General features: G+C 42.1%; 1 protein-coding gene across 1 annotated transcript in view; it reads right to left on the bottom strand.

Annotated features, from left to right (window-relative positions):
* The window catches only part of CAMTA1 (calmodulin binding transcription activator 1), a 660,706-nt gene extending 646,608 nt beyond the window's left edge, over nt 1-14,098 (bottom strand). Inside the window, exons 1-2 of the mRNA XM_053452576.1 lie at nt 13,945-14,098; nt 5,984-6,102 (exon numbers count right to left, since the gene is read on the bottom strand). Of these exons, the coding sequence (XP_053308551.1) occupies nt 5,984-6,102; nt 13,945-13,969 (144 nt within the window). The 5' untranslated portion in view covers nt 13,970-14,098. The remainder of the gene's footprint in view (nt 1-5,983; nt 6,103-13,944) is intronic.
* Between the last annotated feature and the right edge of the window lie 5,018 nt (nt 14,099-19,116).

Raw genomic sequence — 19,116 nt, 5'->3', positions numbered from 1 at the left:
TTTGTTTTCTGCCCTTTTCGGTTTGGACCAAATTGATCTTCTAGCTCTTAAGTACTGCAAAAGTACTTCTAGCTCTTAAGTACTGCAAAGTTTCTTCGGTGACACTGAAAGGGTTAAACACGAGCCCCCTCTTGGGAATGTGCTTTCAGCATTCATAACATACAGGACAAGAAAGGAGCGTAGAAGGAGCGGTCCGCAGGGCCGGCCCCCTCAGGTAATATAAAGGATATAGGTTAGATAACAATTACTCGCACTTTAATTGGAACACAGAATGTTGTAATTGTTTGTGTTTCCACATTAACCTGGCTGTAAATGTGCTGTAAGAAACACTGAGCAGATTACATTTTTATTGCATCTATAATCCTCTGTCTGTCCTGCAAATCTACTTTGAATGGAGGGAAAGCCAATTACGGCTAATTCTTGTGTAAACACAAAGCCTCTGATCCAGTAAAATTCAATCTATCGCCATTAGCCATCCCTCACTTTATTGGAATTATGATTAACCCATTAAAAACCGGCCATATTGTTTTGACTTATTTACATGTCATTGATGGATAAGGTTAACGTTGCATGCTATATTAGTTTCAGAAGAATTCTTTTACTAAAGAGCTTACGATCTAATATGTACCTACCATCTTCAAACAGCAGGCTCTGTCAGATGTTAAACTCCCATGATCCTCCAACCGCCGGGGGGGGGGGGGTCAAGATTATATGAAGGATTATCATGGCCACACACACACACACATATATAAATATATATTTATATACACATATATATATAAAATCATATACATGTGTCATGCATCTTCTCCTACATGTTAACTCTTTAACTTCTCTCTCTGATCGCTGCTGATGTAAAAGGAGATCACCGTGCTATCAGACCGTGTTCCGAGAACGTTTCTACCATATTAAGTGTCATCAAGTAATGTCATATTTTAAAAGATATCACTTTCATCAGGTCAAGTCTTTCAAAATGAAGAAAAACTGACACATTTGAGATAAAACCAATTTGGAGATGAAAGCCGTCATTTGGGTTTAATATTGTGATTTTTCAGCGTTCGGACTTATATATTTTAACTCTGACATCACATCAGCTTCCGCCAACAGATCCGCTGCATTTCATGCACATTTTTCTTGCTCTCACAAGATTCCTCTGGAAGGATTTCATTGAAATCTCATTACAAACCCATGTAGGAATTTTCATACACGTCACAAGCTCTACCTGCAAGGATTTTGCCAGAAAATACTCAGAGCTACGGATGGCTTAGAACTGCGGGGTGACTCGGTACGGACGTCTCAACGAGGCCACTTGGCTAAGGCAGGCAGGCAGGTGAGTGCAGGAGGGGAAGCCCATCGTACCTGGCCAGGGGTCGCTAGAAAGAGCTATGAATCGCAGGACCACCAAAAACTACAACATGAGCAAGTCGTCATGAGCAAGTCATGAGCACATAGGTAACATATGTATATAAAGTACATTTATGAGCACACACACAATTTAAGAACCATTTCGCTCATGTAGTCCTCCATTTTTCTTGATGTAAAGAAGTTGATCAGTCGTTGGTCTCATCCAAGATTCCGGATCTTTGTCAATCCCATGCACTGTGTTATCCTCTACCACTTCTAATGGGAGGCTGTACAATTATCTAGCACCCTCTCACTACAATAAAACTTTACATCATATCTAAGGTGTCACGGTCCATACATCCACTACATTATATGAGTTAATCATGACATAAGACCTTTAAACGGTGTCACTTCATTCAGCGGCCCAGAATTACGGCCACCGCAAGTAAGTTCTGTATGTAGAAATAGTTTAAAAAGGCCAGAAAATAAGGGGGGGTTATGTTAAGACTCATATAACACCAACAGTCATAGCTATTCAACAACACTACCTCGACGCAGACCGTAACGATTCCAGACTTGAACCAAACGTTGGATAGGAAGACACCGGTTTTGTTTCCAACGCAAATCGTATCCCTATTAGCTTGTGCGGCCCGTGGTGACCCATTGCGCTAGTCTGGCTGGCAGAGAAAGGGTTAAGAAGCCTGGGGGTTTTTTTGGCAGTATATACGGGTTCAGGGCTTGAATACCAAAAACAATACTAAATAATAGAACAGGAATCACGGGGCGCTTCAGAAAGAGGTGAGAAACAAAACGCTTAGCGGGCGAGCGCCTCCGATACGGGGAGCGCGATCCGTCAGCTATCAATAATAAAGCAGGGGCTCGGCGAGAAAGGCCCAGCCGACCGCACATTAACAATTCTTCTATTTTAGATCCGTTCCTATAAAAACGTGCTTTTTTTTTTTTTTCGTGCCGGGAGGACGCCCTCCCTTTGAACGGAGGAAAAATGTCAGAGCGAGTGCTTCGGAAACATATCAACCCATGAAATGAGACAAGATAATGCCTAACCTCGCAGAACGGCTGCAGCATCCTTATGCTTTGCCATGCATGGTAGATATTTAGATTGAAATCACAGCCTCGTATCTTTAGTCGCAGGTCCATAAATCCGGCCCTGGATTTCGGTAAGCAAGACGTTCCGGCTTCCCTAAAGGTTTTTAGCACCTTGCATTGTGCTGGGGTGGGGGGGGATCGTAGAACGTCATCGATTTAAATTAGACGATTCAGTCCGTGACATTGGCGAAGGAAATATGCTCCGCGTTCTGCGGCAAGACTGGGGGAAATCGCGCTTCGGATGTTAAATCAAATTTCGCAATTTTTCTGGCAAATGAGGCATGCGAGCACATTATCAAAATCACGGCTTCCAAAATTAATCTGCCACTAAATAATTTATCACGCTAGTGATCTTATTGTAAATAATCTAGAATGGGAAGTCACATGACACCAGATCAAGTTTCTATTGGCCAATAACCTCGGCAGTAAAATGGCAATCATCGGGGGGGGGAAACAAAGAAAAAAAATCTTAAAAACGTAAGAATCTCATCGGTTACGGCAAAAGGTTTCTGCACTTATTAACTTCTCAACCACATTTGTTGGGAAACGCATTAACATCTGAAGTACGAGAAACATTAACTTATTCTCCACGAACACGAGGTTAAAGGTCATCGGAGCGTCCACATCTTATCACTGGCCGAGACCATTAAAACCCGTTCATTACGCAACATACAGCCAAGGAAACGTCACCGAGAACAGATCGCCATAATGAACTATGGCTACCATTCACAAGCACAAACTCTGGATTTAAAACAGTTACGATGTTTAAGATACATGAGTAGGCTTCAGGTGATAACCAAGAAGGGACACGGACGGACCGACGGACGGACCGACGGACGGACAGACGGACGGACAGACGGACACACACACACTGATCCCAGCCTTCCAGAAATTGGGCTATTTCAGATATTGCAGTGAAAACGTAAATTATCCCAAAAAGTCTTGATTTACGCCTATATTTTATGTTACATTAAAACATTTAACCGGCAATATTTCTAAGAACCAAAATGAAATCAGGTAATTGGATAATTACAAGAATACAGAAAGAAATTGAATATTTTTTTCTTCTTCTGAATACAAATGCTGCAAATAAATTTCAGGAAATACTACGTTTTATAATTGTCATAAAAAATCCACATCAAACAAAACCCAAGTACAATAATTCATGAGTTTTTTCAGATATTACTCAATTATCCACATTGAAATTAGAGATGCAAAACTTTCTTTTTTTTAGGTTAAAATTATATGTAAGAGCCAGAAAGTAATGTACGGTATCGCTATTCCAAGCGCTGAGGACAAAATAGTATAAATTGCAGAAAAACCTGCGGAAAACATTAATATAAACAATAACATTTACAGCTTACAAGCAGTTGTTGGTTTCTTTGGCAAACATTGGATTAAAATACATGGAGGACACCAAATAACGAAGGACTCTCGATAAGAACAGTAAGCAGGGTGTTATGGCGGCCATTGGCCATAGGCAGGTAGTTGGTCGGCTGGTTAACCTGTTAATTGCCAGATGAAAAAGCATTCAAACCAAGCGAGCCACCAAGATTTCCTATAAATAAAATGAACTGTAAAAAATAGGAATGGAGGAAAAGCCTGATTTAAACAACAGCATACAGTAAAATATAAATAGCTACTAACAAAAACAATACATTCTAAAAGTCCAAAAGCCCCAAAACTCTAAAGAACTTAACAGCTGTTCTATACGATGAGATGTAAAGATGCATTTAAATACCTCTCCCTTAACACATGCAAGATCCTAGCAACAGGGCACACAGAATAAGCACTTCACCTCGAGTTAAGGAGGAGATAAAAGCCTTTCTCCTATTCGTAATGGCTAATAGGTTTATTCACTAAACCACATATTTAAATTTTTCACCTTCTCAACATCAGTATGCGTTAAGGGCTGGGAATAGTTAAACTAGTGAATTCTCACCAAACTGGAGTGTGCATTATGTGCTGGTGATTATATTGAATGTTTCAACCCACTAACATAACGCAATTTAGTGAATAAACCCCTAAGACTTTCTTCATCAAAGTTTGCAGTGCTTTAAATTCAACACTTAATTCAACTTCAGCAAAGCAGTAAAACAAAGTCCGGAATGATTTGCTCTCGGATCTCAAACTTACGTCAAACTCTGCTTACAAAATAAGACAAAAACAATAATACTTTGCAAAGGAAACAGATAAACAAAAGAATCATTTTCTGAAAGCCAATGCTTATTCTGGATGTCCCTTTAAAGGAAAAAGCCACATAGAAATCCCATCATATTGGAACCTTGACACACAAAAGGTCAAATTAACACCAGCTCCAAAATTCACACTGCGTCCCTACGGCTTTCTGGAGATATGGATCAGTTTTACAAATGGATGTCAAGTGCCGGGGATCTGCTTCGTTGCATCTTAGTCTTCAGCAGGGATTTCTCCGCGCAGGATAATTCTCCAAACAACTCTCTGTCTCGAATAGGATATTTGTATTGTTTTCAAGCTAACAAGCGGACCGTTTAGTATTAGTAAGGTTATCCGGACAAAACCACAACTGTGCCGCCCTACATTCAGGGATAGAAAAATGCCTCCCGTAAGACCAACAGCGCTAGGAAATGACCCTAAAAACTCGGGAACTGGTCGTTTGGGGTAGCCGGAGTCCATTCACAGCCTAATTCACGGAGTCCATTCACAGCCTAATACACCCCAAGATTTCTAGGATTTGTCCAATTACCATGTAGTTTAGCTTGTTACACACCGAGCAACACCATTCCAAAAATCCGCAATCTCTCTCTCACCGTCAATGACCGGCACTGGGATACAGAAATGAGCCGTTTACCCTGCTCCATACGTCAAGTTTTTACCAAATCCCTTGGTGGCCCTAGTAAAGTTTTAACGGTCCATCAATCACATCGAGGAGTGTATTCACTAAGCTGGATGTTTGGAGCCAGTTTATATTAAACATTTTAACTTACCGACTTCACTATGCATTATAAAGACCCAGCCTGGTCAAGCTTCTCCTAAAAGTGGGGTTGAGTTGACCATGCATAATGCATACTTAATATTAGGAGAGTTCCTGAAAGTCCTCTCACTTAACTATGCCTTCTACAGGGCAAGTTCAGCCCTTCTTGTTAGGAGAAGCTCCCCGGGGCTGGCCTTTCCCAATACTTAGTAAAACCAAGGAGTTGAGTAATTAACCCTTGTTATATTGGACCAACCATTTACACATCGCTTTGTCAATTTGAGTTCATCAATGCAGTCTCCGGTGTAAACACATAAAGCCCTACAACTCATGCTTACCAAATAGAGAACAGCTCAAATAACGCACAGTTTAGCGAATACACCCAGAAGTGAACATAATCAAGTTATGCACAGCTAGCACCTTAAGGATACCTGGCATTGGGCTAGCATGCGATAAGTAACGTCACTCCAAGCTTCGCACTCCTTTGCGTAAACATACGGATATAATGAGAAAAGCAAAAAAGCATTTCTTGTATTTAGGAAAAGATCAGTTCGTTAATCAATGGTTGATTTTAACTACCTCGTTAGTGTTCCAGCGATGCCTTTCTTTTGGTAAACTTGAACATTTCGGTAGACATTCGAGCAGCTTCTTCGGTAAGAAGATCTTTACATGGCTGCCGTTGCTGTTTCCATGATCATCTAACAAGGAAGAAGAACAAGGGTTAACCAGAGTTGTTTTAAAAGCTAAAAAAACGCCCCGCATCGATAAGTTCCGGTTTACCGATTTCTGCCAGTTTAAAATGGTCCTAGCTCATTAACCCCTCAAGGACCAAGGATGTTTTACACTTAAAGACCAAAGCATTTTGAGCACTTGCACTATGCCTTTAACTGTGATTTCCAGTTCACTCACTTTTACCACAAAAACGTATTACAACTTTCTACACAAAGCTTACATGCTAAAAGCACGTGTAAAAAATATTGTAAACATCTACCGCCAGCGTTTACTTATTATCTTCTATTTATAGAGGCTAATCAGTCTCTTTCCCTTGTGATTTTTAGCTTTGTATAGATTTAGGTATGAAACGCTGCACAACAGAGATCCTAGTTGGTCCGGTTTCAAAAAAGCAATCAAGCCCTTGGCATTGTGGGTAAACAAATTGCTCGCTGGGCAAGAAAGCGATTTCACTTTCCTACAGTATAAGTGCCATAGCCACGCCAGTAAGCATTCATAACTCGAAGCTGTGACGACGCTTGGCAAAGACACGACACCTAAATATAAAAACAAAGCGAGACGTTTAAGGGTTTCAAGCAGCAGCATCGCCTTTCATTGATATTCGCCGTCTATTAGCGAGGGTGAAGGCGAGAGGAGAGTCAGAAGGGATGAGATGGCGCAAATAACCAAAATACTCGTATACGTGATGGGCAGATTAACAATAGCTGGACATCGGTAGGGTCACCAGAGATCAAATCGCTGAGTCGGCTATGTGTACCTCGAACGTCATTTAATACTGAAAACACTATATGAAAGTAATCTTACCAAATACCTACAGCTCTCTCCTTTAATTAAAGTACGCATGAGATCGAGTATCCAGTAGATGTTTGTAAACAAGACTGACCAACCAATTACATTATCTAAATAAGTGAGAACTTTTATAAAGGAAAACAAAAAGGTTAGAGCGAGAGAAAGAAGCGGAGAGAGAGAGAGAGAGAGAGAGAGAGAGAGAGAAAGGGGAGAGAGGGAGAGAGAGAAAGAGAGAGAGAAAGGAGAGAGAGAGAGAAGAGAGAGAGAGAGAGAGAGAAGAGAGAGAGAGAGAGAGAGAGAGAGAAGAGAGAGAGAGAAGAGAGAGAGAGAGAGAGAGAGAGAGAAAGAAAAGGAGAGAGAGAGAGAAGAAAAGGAGAGAGAGAGAGAGAGAGAGAGAGAGAGAGAGAGAGAGAAGGAGAGAGAGAGAGAGAGAGAGAGAGAGAGAAAAGGAGAGAGAGAAAAAAGGAGAGAGAGAAAAAAAAGGAGAGAGAAAAAAAGAAAGGAAGAAAGAAAAGGAGAGTAAGGAAGGAGAGAGATAAAAAAATAAAGAATGGGGGGGGTTGAATACAGTCTCCAACATAAATGCATAACATGCATTATTCTGATACTATCCCCCCACGCCAACAGCACATCAGGTATATACAATATACGTGTATATTACATATTGTCTTTTTTTCTCTATACGTAACCGAGAGAGACCGTAAAAAGCACAGAATTGTAGATGTTAACCAGTTGCTTTGTAACAGAGCTGAGATGGCTGCCTCTCACATTACAGAAAGCTCTTCCTATAAAAATCGTTAAGTTCTCAGCAAGATATTTACATCTAAAAATAGACAAGTTCTACTTTTATTTAGCCGGAATATTTCAGCAAGCCAAGAGAAACCTCAGAGACCCTACATTAATTACAAACAATATGAAATCCCTGGTAATTTTATGGGCTTCTTCATGCTCTCTGCACTTTATATTCCCAAAGGAGCCAACATGGATCATAAAATTTTACTGCACACCATACCAAATCAAAAATGATCTTTGTCATCCACAAGTCTTTTTCTAAGTTTTCGTATCCTCGGAGACTTGTAGACTGTATTTCTAAGCTTAACTAAAAAAAAAAAAGGGCTGGGTTTACTCGCCGGGTCTTTCAAACGGTTATGTAGAACAGCACGTTAGATGAATACATAAGGACAATGGTTAAGCATTCACATTACTCAGACCCTACATGATAGAATGAGAAGAATGTGATTAAGGGCTATACATTAGAGGACTGCCTCGGGATGCGGGTCCCGCGGGACACGTCAAAAAACGCGGGTGCGGGCAGTCACACAATGTACCTGCGGGTCCAAGTAATCCTGCCTTCGCGTTGCTCCCTCACCGTGTCTCTTCTCTTGTTCCACCCAGGAACCTCATCACATGACTCTGCTCCGTTCCTGCTTCCCCTGGGCGGGCCAAGAGAATCGACGCTGTGAGGGAGCAACACGAAGACAGCCTTGTGGAAGCGCACGGGAAATCTGTAGTTCAGGTAAGGGGTGGGCGGAATTGAACACATATGTTTGCAGGAGCAGAACACACATGTTGCGGGAACGGGCGGTAATGGTCAGAAATTCAGCGCGAGCGCGGGATTAAGAAAACAGTCCCGCGCAGGGCTCTACTATACATAACCCAGTAACATTTACGGAGATTAAATGTATAGGAGCTGCCATGCTGCCCACTTGTTTAACAGCTGAAATATGTGCGTTTAACATACTTATGACATCAAAATTTAACAATTACCTTCATACAAATACTGTTACATCATTGCCGGTTACACGACGCTAAAACTTTGGTGTCTGCACTTCTCATCAACTGCTAATAGGATAATAGAGGGATATTGAAGACATTATTACTGCAGATTTAGCAGCCAAGCATAGGGCTATCCAAATGGCCCAAACTATAGGTTTAGTTTTGGCAGAATAATAATAATAATAATAATAATAATTTGGATTTGGGCTCCATCTCAACGTCCTGCGTTTATACATGCCAGTAATTCAGAACAGACACGTGCCCAGGTATCACAGAGGTCAAGGAGTAACAGTCTACGGGTATTTATTCACTGCAATCAATAAAATCCAATCTGATTTAACAAACAGCCAATGTAATCAGCGACGTTATACAAAACGGGGGAACTGCCATAGACACAGTGGCACGATATAGGCATTTACTGACTCAATGGCGAGTCCTGATCTCTCCATCAAAACCTTAAACCGCACAGAGCCCCGGGACTAAAATTAAGTATTCCCGGGAAACAAAAAAATAAGCTATGAGTTGGGCAAAGTTTTTTTAGGATTGGATCGTTATTTCCTGGAAAGGTTTAGATATTCAGCAGGACGAGGAACGATGGTTCTCATGCTGCATTAGGTACAAAAGGTGTTAAATTCAGTAGGCGGCACAGCCTCGTTCAGAAATTTGGACGCGTAAGTATGAAAGAGGCTTTAAATTGAAACGGTATAGCTTTATTGCTAATTAACACTGGACGCAGAAGGCCATTTGGGAAGCTGTCGGCGGCGGATAGGTGTTTTGTACGCAGGCACAATACTCATCAAGTCAAGACCTTTACCTTAAGGGACGTTTCGAGTGCGACCAACTTTATTCCAGGGTCATCTTAAAATAACAAAACACTTGTTGTTTATAAGGCGTTAACGGCGGTTTAATAATACATATTAATGTTTGTCGAAGATCACCGAGTGAGAGATCTCGTTGGTCAGGCAATAACGTATTCAGCAGGATAATTGCATGATTACATTGGCATCCAACACACAAAGCAGCCTGACCTTTCTCATGATGCATGACAATTGCGCCAAAGAATTTATTTTCCCTATTTTAGTAGGCAATTATCTCTAACAACGCATGGCCAAAAAGGCAGAATCCGACAAGCGGTCTCTATTTCAGTAACTATTGTGACTTTCAATCCAACACAGAGGTGGACAAAAAAAAAAAAAGAAAATCAATAGATTTATGACTACGTATATTCAACGTAATAGGCAGCGATCAGTTCGACGGCGCGCGAGATTCGTCAGAAGTCATCCACCCCCCACCACCACCACCTTGACTTTGCTTCTATAAGACAAGGGCAGAAGAGTAAAGAAAACAAGAATTGCTCCAACTGGCCTATACAGAGCAGACTGCGAAACCAAAAATAAATAAGCAGAATAAAGATCGCAGGGGAGATCATAACCCTGTTTATTACAATTCTGACCCAAAAACTCAGTCTGAGGGATATGAACCATTTGAATGCCAGAGGAAAGTATAACAGATCTCTAGGAACGACAAGGGTTAAACTGATTGCATTTCAAGTGTATTGTGCTATAGCTATTCACAACAGCAATATTTACATATCAGCTACTAATATATATATATATATATATATATATACACACACACACACACACACATATACATACAGATACACGTGCACATACACACCAACGTGTGTGCGTGTGCACGTATATATATATGTTGGTGTGTGTGTGTGTGTGTGTGTGTACGTGTATCATATATATGGATAGATATATATATATATAGCACAGGCTACAAATATTGTATTGCAAGTACGAGATGTTTAACTGCTTCACTGCTGTACCAAACAGTATCAACAACATGCTTTTCGGGAGGCGAGTCTGACTTGAGCGTTTCCAGCTGTCAGTGGGGATTCCCTGGTTAATATTCAGCACCTTGGATAGCGACCAAAACGCAAGTCCTGCGAAGCTATACAAGTTTACAGAAAACCGGAAAACGACTTTCTTTAAAGAAACATTCAGTTTTTTAAATAAACCAGCAGAAAGATCAATCGCACCAACGCAATAAAAATCCGACTGTCCACCCCGTGCCACATTCCAGGGGAATTAAACACCGAGCCGCCTTCTCTTCCACGCTAGCCGCTTCTAGCAGGGAAGAGCATAGGATCACAATGCAAAAGATTCAGAATATTTGTCTTCCGTCTCATACGATCCTCGCAGCGTCTTATTGCCATGCAGGGCACATAGGTGTATAATATGTATTTTTTTTTCACGTATAAAGAGGCTAAGACAAAATTATAGAAAAATGGAAATGAAGTTGTTATACGGTGGTTTAAACCCACATTACCAAGTGTGATGTACATACCCTGCACTTATACGACTGCTAGAAGCACGCAGGATTACCATGGCCATTTATTACCGAGTATTAGCACTTTCGGTTATCGTTTATCCCAGCAACAAATGGCATTCTGGCTTCCGAATAGAACGGAAGAATTCTAACAGGCCGCAGCACTAAAAAAATCCTGCCGTGTTCTCGAAAAAAAAACAGATTTTCGAGAACAGTCTGCAAAGTTTGCAAATCAAAGAACACCGGAGAGTCCATGAACGTCAATCGGTGCGAGGAAAGCTTTCTGATGCATAGTTAATGAGAGAAACATTACAGAACCAAGAAAACAAAATGGCTAGTCAGCATCAGACACGGCTATTTACACGCTAGCGTGGCTTTGTAATAATATTGCGAGCTCACTGACACAGTATCCGTTATTCCCGAGTCAAATTTCAAAATGTGTCAAAGTTGCAGACTATAAAAGATCTTCATCATCAGCCTTCTGGTACCCAAACCTCTCTAAACAGACACATTTATTGGGGGGGGGGCTATAACATTTGATACAAGATATGGAAATAATACCATTTTAACCCTGTCTCAGACCGGCATGTTATCCCTGGAAACATGGCCGATCTCATTTGGTTTACTTGCCATGCTGGTAGAGAAGTGCTTTCCTACAAATGTTAACTTTTAATTGTGAGTAGGTGTCCACGCGAGTCCACGTGACCCCCCCCCAAAAAAAAATAAGTTTTTACGGGCAGGGGGGGGCGGTAAAATATAATACGCATCAGGCTTACTCTGTTAAAGATCAGCTCTCCTTTCCAACAAGCTAGTAAACAGACGTGGAAACTAAATGAATGCAACAAGAGATTGAACATTTAACGAAGACAATACTATCCTGGCCAGGTTCCGTGCGTCTCTTTATTTTAATATTATTTAGAGATATATCTTGGTAATTCTTTAAAAACAAAATAATAAAAAAAAAAAAAATCAGATTATTTCTCTAGATTCAGTGAGCTAAATTTGATAAAAGATAAATAAAACCACTTCTGTTATTAGACGTGCCGGAAATTAATTTGATATACCAATTAAAAATATGCTTTGTAGCATCGCAAGTTAAAAATGCAAATGTCCCGATTTTTTTTTTTCTTTTCTTTTCTAAAGCCAAAAGCATTTAAGGGAATGAGAGAGAAAAAAAAAACACATATAATCTGCATGTCTGTACTGAAAACGTCTTCATAGTACATCACTACCCCCTTGTGGATTTGAGATATATTAGGTGTTACCTGACCAAATCAAATTATCTAATACTATTAGAACATATTTACAACACGGAATGCAAACGTAAAACATCGCGGGTAGAATGTGCCAATTAACGCGGCCACGCATTGTTACGAGGCACGACAATTAATATAGAGAGAAAAAAAAACGAAAAAAAAACAAAATAATTAACCTATAGATAAAATATGCAATGGAACTTTGGTTTAAAATAGTTTCTACGGCTCATGGTCTGCTAAACATGATACGAAGGATTTCAGCCCGGTTTCAGTATTTCGGGGCGTTTTATCGCCTCCTTTACAAAGCTGTGTTTTCTAAAATGTCAAACCGACGAGCTTTTGGTGATTAACAGCGTAGAGCCACATTACATCAAAAACGAGTCGATAAAGCGAGAATAAAAAAAATAAAGAAAGGTGAAAATGGATTATTTTAAAAAAGGGGGATGCCGTTTACTCCAAAAATGGTTTAAATAAGCGGGGAAAAGAGCGAGACGTGCAGGAATATTTGCCACTCGGTCCTCCAGGAGGATAAGGGACTCCTCGCTATCGCGTCGGAGGCTGTATGTGCCATGTGCTCCTGTTTGTAGTATAGTGTAGTAAACTTCATGATGCTCATTTAGTGGAAAGTTTGGTATATCTGAGATCCTGTAACTCTAACCTGATCCTTTCCCTCCTGGCATACAACCACCCCACCGGATAACACCCCCCAAAGCCGGGGATGATCTAGCGTGAAGCGGCACACCGTCCAAACACCCCCCAAAAAATAATAATAATAATATGGATGATGCCCTCCCCCCACTTGAATGGAAAACACTCATGCCACGATTCTGTCTCCAGGCATCTGATGCTTTGTGGTGGACCATTTACCATACTTTCCAGTTGTCTGGCGCCGAGTCTGGTTGTTTAAAGATCCCTCCACGAGGTTATTCATGGACATGATGAGGAGCAGCTTCTCTTCCAGAAAAAAAAATAGTAATTTAAAAGGAAAAAGCCAATACTAGGTACACCAGGGGGGTTCTTATGTGTGGAAGCCAAGGAAACATCCCAGCAACCCCTTCCCCCTGTGCAGAGACACACCAATCAGGATGGGGGGCAAAAGAGGGGAGACAGCGGCAGATCGAAGGAGGGTGAGAAGAAAAAAAGATGACAGCCCGAGGTTCCTGGATGTTGGGAGCCCTTTAGTAGCACACCATGCTGGAGAGAGGGGATCTCCGTGACAGGCTGGTGGGATGTGGGATCCCCTGACAGGCAGGCAGAGCAGGATGATGGGACAGGAGAGCCGCTGGAGCACGAGTGGGGGAGAGCTGCGTGGATCGGGGATCCCCCCAGCCTGCGTCCCCTTTATTCTAGACAAGTGACAGGAGCTCTCAGCAAAGTGTGCCCACTCCTCCTCAACCCTCGCCTGCCTCGCCAACCCCACACCCCTCCCCTTCTCCTCCCTGCTTCCAACCGCTTCTCTCCTCTTCTAGCATGGGCTGTTTTCCTGTCTCCTCGCTCTCTTCTCCCCCTCCCCGCCTCCCTCCTTACTCCCCGAGCTCGTGCTTCTCCGTCGGACACCCCCCTACGCCCGCCTCCCCTTTCTCTGGGACGCACAAACACACCGGCACGGACCCTCTGTTCACAACTGAAACGTTCCGCTCTCTTTACCTTCCGGCTTGTTTTCGGCAGCCATTTCCCCTCCGCGCGCCACATCCTCCTCCTCGCGACCGGTAAACCAGGGGCGCGCGCCGGGACTTGGAGGAGAGTGGAGGGGGCGAGGGGGAGAGGAGAGGCAGGCGGCGCGCGCGTGACAGACAGAGCGGGGCGGGGCAGTGGGTGGTTACTTAGAAACCCCTGTCACGCCCCTTCAAGCTCTTCGACACGGCAAGCGTTCGTGTTTGAGTGATATGTCTGAAAGCCAATCGTCAACGCATGTTTACGTCACTCCCACCAATGTGGGCGGCTACGCTGTCAAAGAGAGTGTTGACTAGCCAAACCCCGCCTCTCACTATTGGACAAGTGGGCCACGCCCTCACGAACTCCCTCTATTGGTTGAGGTCCGAAACGCCCATTCAACCCCTAAACAAACAATATTATTGGTCGCTGTTTGACAGCCCTGGCGCGTAATGGCCAATCCAACATTGACGAGAAATGTTAGCCCGCATGGATTGGATAACCGTAAATAAAGGCGTATGTAGGCGTGGCCATGTCAGGCTTTTCGACCAATAGCTTTGCAAGGACTGGTTTTCGGAGGGGCTGGTTGTAATGCGTCATGGCCGCGCCTTCTCATGGTGCTTTCACACGTGAAGCTCTCCGAGGTCGGGTTGTCCCCTGTGCCCCTGACGGGGACGTTGTCAGCAGACGCGCCGCTCTGTGGGAGACAGTCCTCGGGTGCCCACGCGTGATGCAGGCAGTTACAGCAGAGCTATTGCCTAGGCGCCCGCTCTGACACGCCATGGCATGCCTCCCAAGTATCCCTCTTTAAGGGGGACAGTCTCTCATCTAGCCTCAAATACCCCTCTGTCCTGTTGCCCCTCTTTGTTTCTCTGATGCCCCTCTTTGTTTCTCTGATGCCCCTCTTTTCTAGGAGCTCAGAATGTTTGCTCGGTATGGGGGTATCTCAGGGTTCTACAGCCCTAAAAGCCCCATAATGTGCATAGAGACAGCAGGAGACGGGGTTATACATTTAACGGTGTAACTGAAGTACGTTCTTCTTTTTGTAAAAGCCTCGCTAATTTACATAAATAGGAGGTCCCATAAAGAGTCTTCTAAAGCCCCGCCCCCTAAAACAAAGACGCCTGTCTTTTACGAGGTATGTGTATTGGGTCTCTCCACCCAGAGTGGCTGTGAGGGGTGCCAAGTATCAACATGGCATCGGAGTGTCCTTAGAAACCCGCAGTCAGCTGGCTAGCCCTTCCCCCACCCTGCAGGCACCACTAGGACCACTAAACATTTACCTTCTCTTATTGACCTTTGTAGTAATCGACCCAAATTACCCCCCAATCCTTTTGCATTGACTTCCCTGAATGTACGCAGAGACTGTATGTATGGGATTGTGTGTGCGCAGGGACTGTATGTATCGGATGGTGTGTACGCAGGGACTGTATGCATGGGATTGTGTGTACGCAGGGACTGTATGTATCGGATTGTGTGTGCGCAGGGACTGTATGTATGGGATTGTGTGTGCGCAGGGACTGTATGAATCGGATTGTGTGTACGCAGGGTATGTATCGGATTGTGTGTGCGCAGGGACTGTATGTATCGGATTGTGTGTACGCAGGGACTGTATGTATCGGATTGTGTGCGCGCAGGGACTATATGCATCGGATTGTGTGTACGCAGGGACTGTATGTATCGGATTGTGTGTGCGCAGGGACTGTATGTATGGGATTGTATGTGCGCACGGACTGTATGTATCGGATTGTGTGTGCGCACGGACTGTATGTATCGGATTGTGTGTGCGCAGGGACTGTATGTATCGGATTGTGTGTGCGCAGGGACTGTATGTATCGGATTGTGTGTGCGCAGGTACTGTATGTATCGGATTGTATGTGCGCACGGACTGTACGTATCTACAGGAGAAGACAAATCTTCAGAAGATTCCCAAGGAAAAATATACAAACATAAAGGGTAAGACTACCTCTGCCAAAAACAGACAACGCAAGACGTGCCCCTGTTTAAGGGGGAAATGAGCAGGTAGTTCCGGTGGTGGAGAAGCAGTGCTTCTCCAGATGAAACTCAAAGCGTTCTCAGGTATGGTCTATATCTGACCTCCTGCTGAGGAATTTTGCCCTATATTTTGGTTCTAGACTTCCCTTGTGGGCACCATTACTCTGATAAGCTAATGAAGTAGTCGTGCCCACAACTACTGAAATGGCATCAGTGAGACTCTTGAGTGGGACTTCAGCATAGGACAAGTCCACTCCACGGAGCCAGTATTTTTTCTGTATGCATTTTTTCCCCAGGTGTAAAGGTGAGTCTAGACGTGGACCTTCTTGCTCACACAGGTTACATGGTTCCTGGCCACATCTCACCATTAAGGTCTGTGGAGGTTGAAGTTCATCCTCCTTCTCTTGTATCGCAGAACTGTGCATTGGTTACGATGTTTTTTATAGAGGTGGTTGGTCTGATGGAGACTTCTCTTCATTAATACAAACAGCGTCCTTGAGCGTTTGATTCCACCAAGGGCAGGTCTTCAAACCACTGCTTGTTGCGAAGATATTATGCCTTTCTGTTTGTGTTTAGAAGAACATTATTTATACCCATGTTATTGTGATTGTTAGGGCTGTAGAACACGGTCACACTATGGATTCCTATATTCTGATCGCCAGGAGATAAAAACAGACCAAGATTTAGGTGCCAAAGAGAGACTGTACTCAGTAAACGGGGACACTTGGGAGCTATAGAACTGAGCTACAGGCTGTCCCTGATAAATCAGAACCAGTTAGCAGCCGGGATGCAAGCATATTTATGAACAGCTCTTAACATGCGCCACAAAGCCAACATTTATTATCATGATGCGTTCTTACCCTTTATTGTCTTTAAAACATCTCTTTGTTGCACGAAATGATGTGAATGATATGAAATCTAATGAAAGTCATCGATCATTAATGTTCGGGGATCAGCACGAAAATCTGTATTTTCTAATAAAGGAAAATCTGACGAGTACTACGAAAAGACAAAGCACTGGATCGATTAGGAGAGAGTCCTCCCGCAAAGCCTCTTCTACTTTACAGAGTGTATATAAAGTTGACGCTTTTATGTCGTGGGGATAAATGGTTTATTTTTGCCCGTTAACAGGTCGTCTGCTTTGACGTTTGTTAATTGACTACGCAGATCTGCTATGGCCAGTGGTACACCCACAGCAGATGCCCACAAATAAAGCGGCAAAATAGAGAAGAGACCCTCAAAATGCATAGTTTTCAATGGGTTTAGGGACCGCCCATTGTCCTTAAGGGGTTAAAAGCTCTACCTCTCATATTATGGCTGTAGTATCACATGCTGCCCCTATTGCTTTATGCAGAATTTATAATAGAAGTGCGAATCCAGCACTGAAAACCATGTTATTCTTTTAAAAATTCTTATTATGTATCTTTTTACCTTCACCTTTTAGTACCATCACACCTGCCTCAACCAACGAGACAGCTGTGGCTTGCAAACTCATAAATTAAACGTGGTAAAGATTATATTGTATCTATCATACCAAATATAAACTGTATACGTCCTCGTCGGTCTTTTGTAAAGTTTGTCTGAGGGCAGGGCATTAATTAAAAACGTGATGCGGGAACTCGTATACAGCACAATGTAAAGACCAGAAGCGGACGGGGACCGGGACTGGAATATTTGAATAGTAAGTGTTATCGCAATTAAAATTGAATTTATAAATGTTACTGATTGAGTGTCTTTTCATATATATATATATATATATATATATATATATATATATATATATATATATACCGTTTTAACTCTTCAAGATCTAATGTAGTTGTTTATGCATTAAATAAATACAATTAATTTAGTTTAATATTATTTTATAATATATTATTATTTTATATATATATATATATTTAATAATATAAGTGGGGGGTCAAGCCCATCAAATCTGTTTATCACGCATCCACGTTGCTGCTGCTGATCGAAAGAAAAGAGGTTCTTCTCGGTTTTGCTTTCAGTTCCTTAGTCCAAGATACAGTAGCAATGTGGTTCCTCCTTGAATTAGCGATTTCTTTATATTAATTAAGAAAACTCAAAATTTTTGGTATTTTGCATTTGGCAGCACAACCTCCCAATAGCCATACCTTTGCTTTATATCCTTTATAGAAGGTATAGACCCATTAGATCGACGGTAATTTGTAAAGCCCCCTCCAGAGAACGTTTTGCGTTGTCTATGGAACTATTCATAGAATATTATTATATCTCATATTATATCTGATCACATTGCATCTTTCATTCCGACAGTTGTCTCGCTCGATAACTAATGCTGAAATGTAAAGCACTTTGGTAAGACGGGTCTTTCCAATTATTGTCATGTGGAAATAAAATAAATAAATAAAACAAAGTGATGTTGCCTATTACGTGGGACTCCGATTAACCCCTTAAGGACAATGGGCGGTCCCTAAACCCATTGAAACCAATGCATTTTGAGCCCGTACATATACAGGCTTGGTCATTAAGGGGTTAAATGGAACTAGTAACCCTGTTTGAACTAACAAATCTAAACACATCCATGACCTGTTAACCATCACGCTTTGTGCCGCATACAAAATGAGATTTGTAATCAATTCAAGGTGATTTTCTTACAAAACTTGACATTTTCAATGCACGTCAAAGCAACTTGGTTACCTTTTGTTTAATCTGTTCCATTTATCTAATTTTGCCACATCTTTAGACAGAGCTTGTTTCTTTTATGTTGTTTTGAGAGGCAGAAGGGTAATTCATCCTCTACAAAATGTAAAATGTGTGTTATATTTAAAAAATGGTATATTTACGCCCCGCAAATGTGATCGTTCCAGCTTCATGCTGTATAAAAAGCGATTTGGGGCAATTTGGTCATTTGGCTAATCAGCGGAACATTGCGATAGGCTCACTTTTCAAACTTTGCGTCAGAATTACTTTTATAACCTCTGGTGTAGGCAAAGTAGTTTAGTTCACAAGCAATAAACAGAATTATTCATAAACTAACAAATGCAATATTTATGACCATATATTTATTTTATAAGAAAAACACAATATGACGATAGCTGGGAACACAGCTGTTTCAGCCGGAGTGTCCGGGTCAAGTTCTCGCTCCCAGTGCTCCAATTTTGAATTTTCAAGCTCCTCGAGGAACAAGATTTG

The sequence above is a fragment of the Spea bombifrons genome, chromosome 12, assembly GCF_027358695.1.
Source record: "Spea bombifrons isolate aSpeBom1 chromosome 12, aSpeBom1.2.pri, whole genome shotgun sequence".
Taxonomy (NCBI): Eukaryota; Metazoa; Chordata; class Amphibia; order Anura; family Pelobatidae; genus Spea; species Spea bombifrons.
This window is presented reverse-complemented; position numbering and strand designations above follow the sequence as displayed.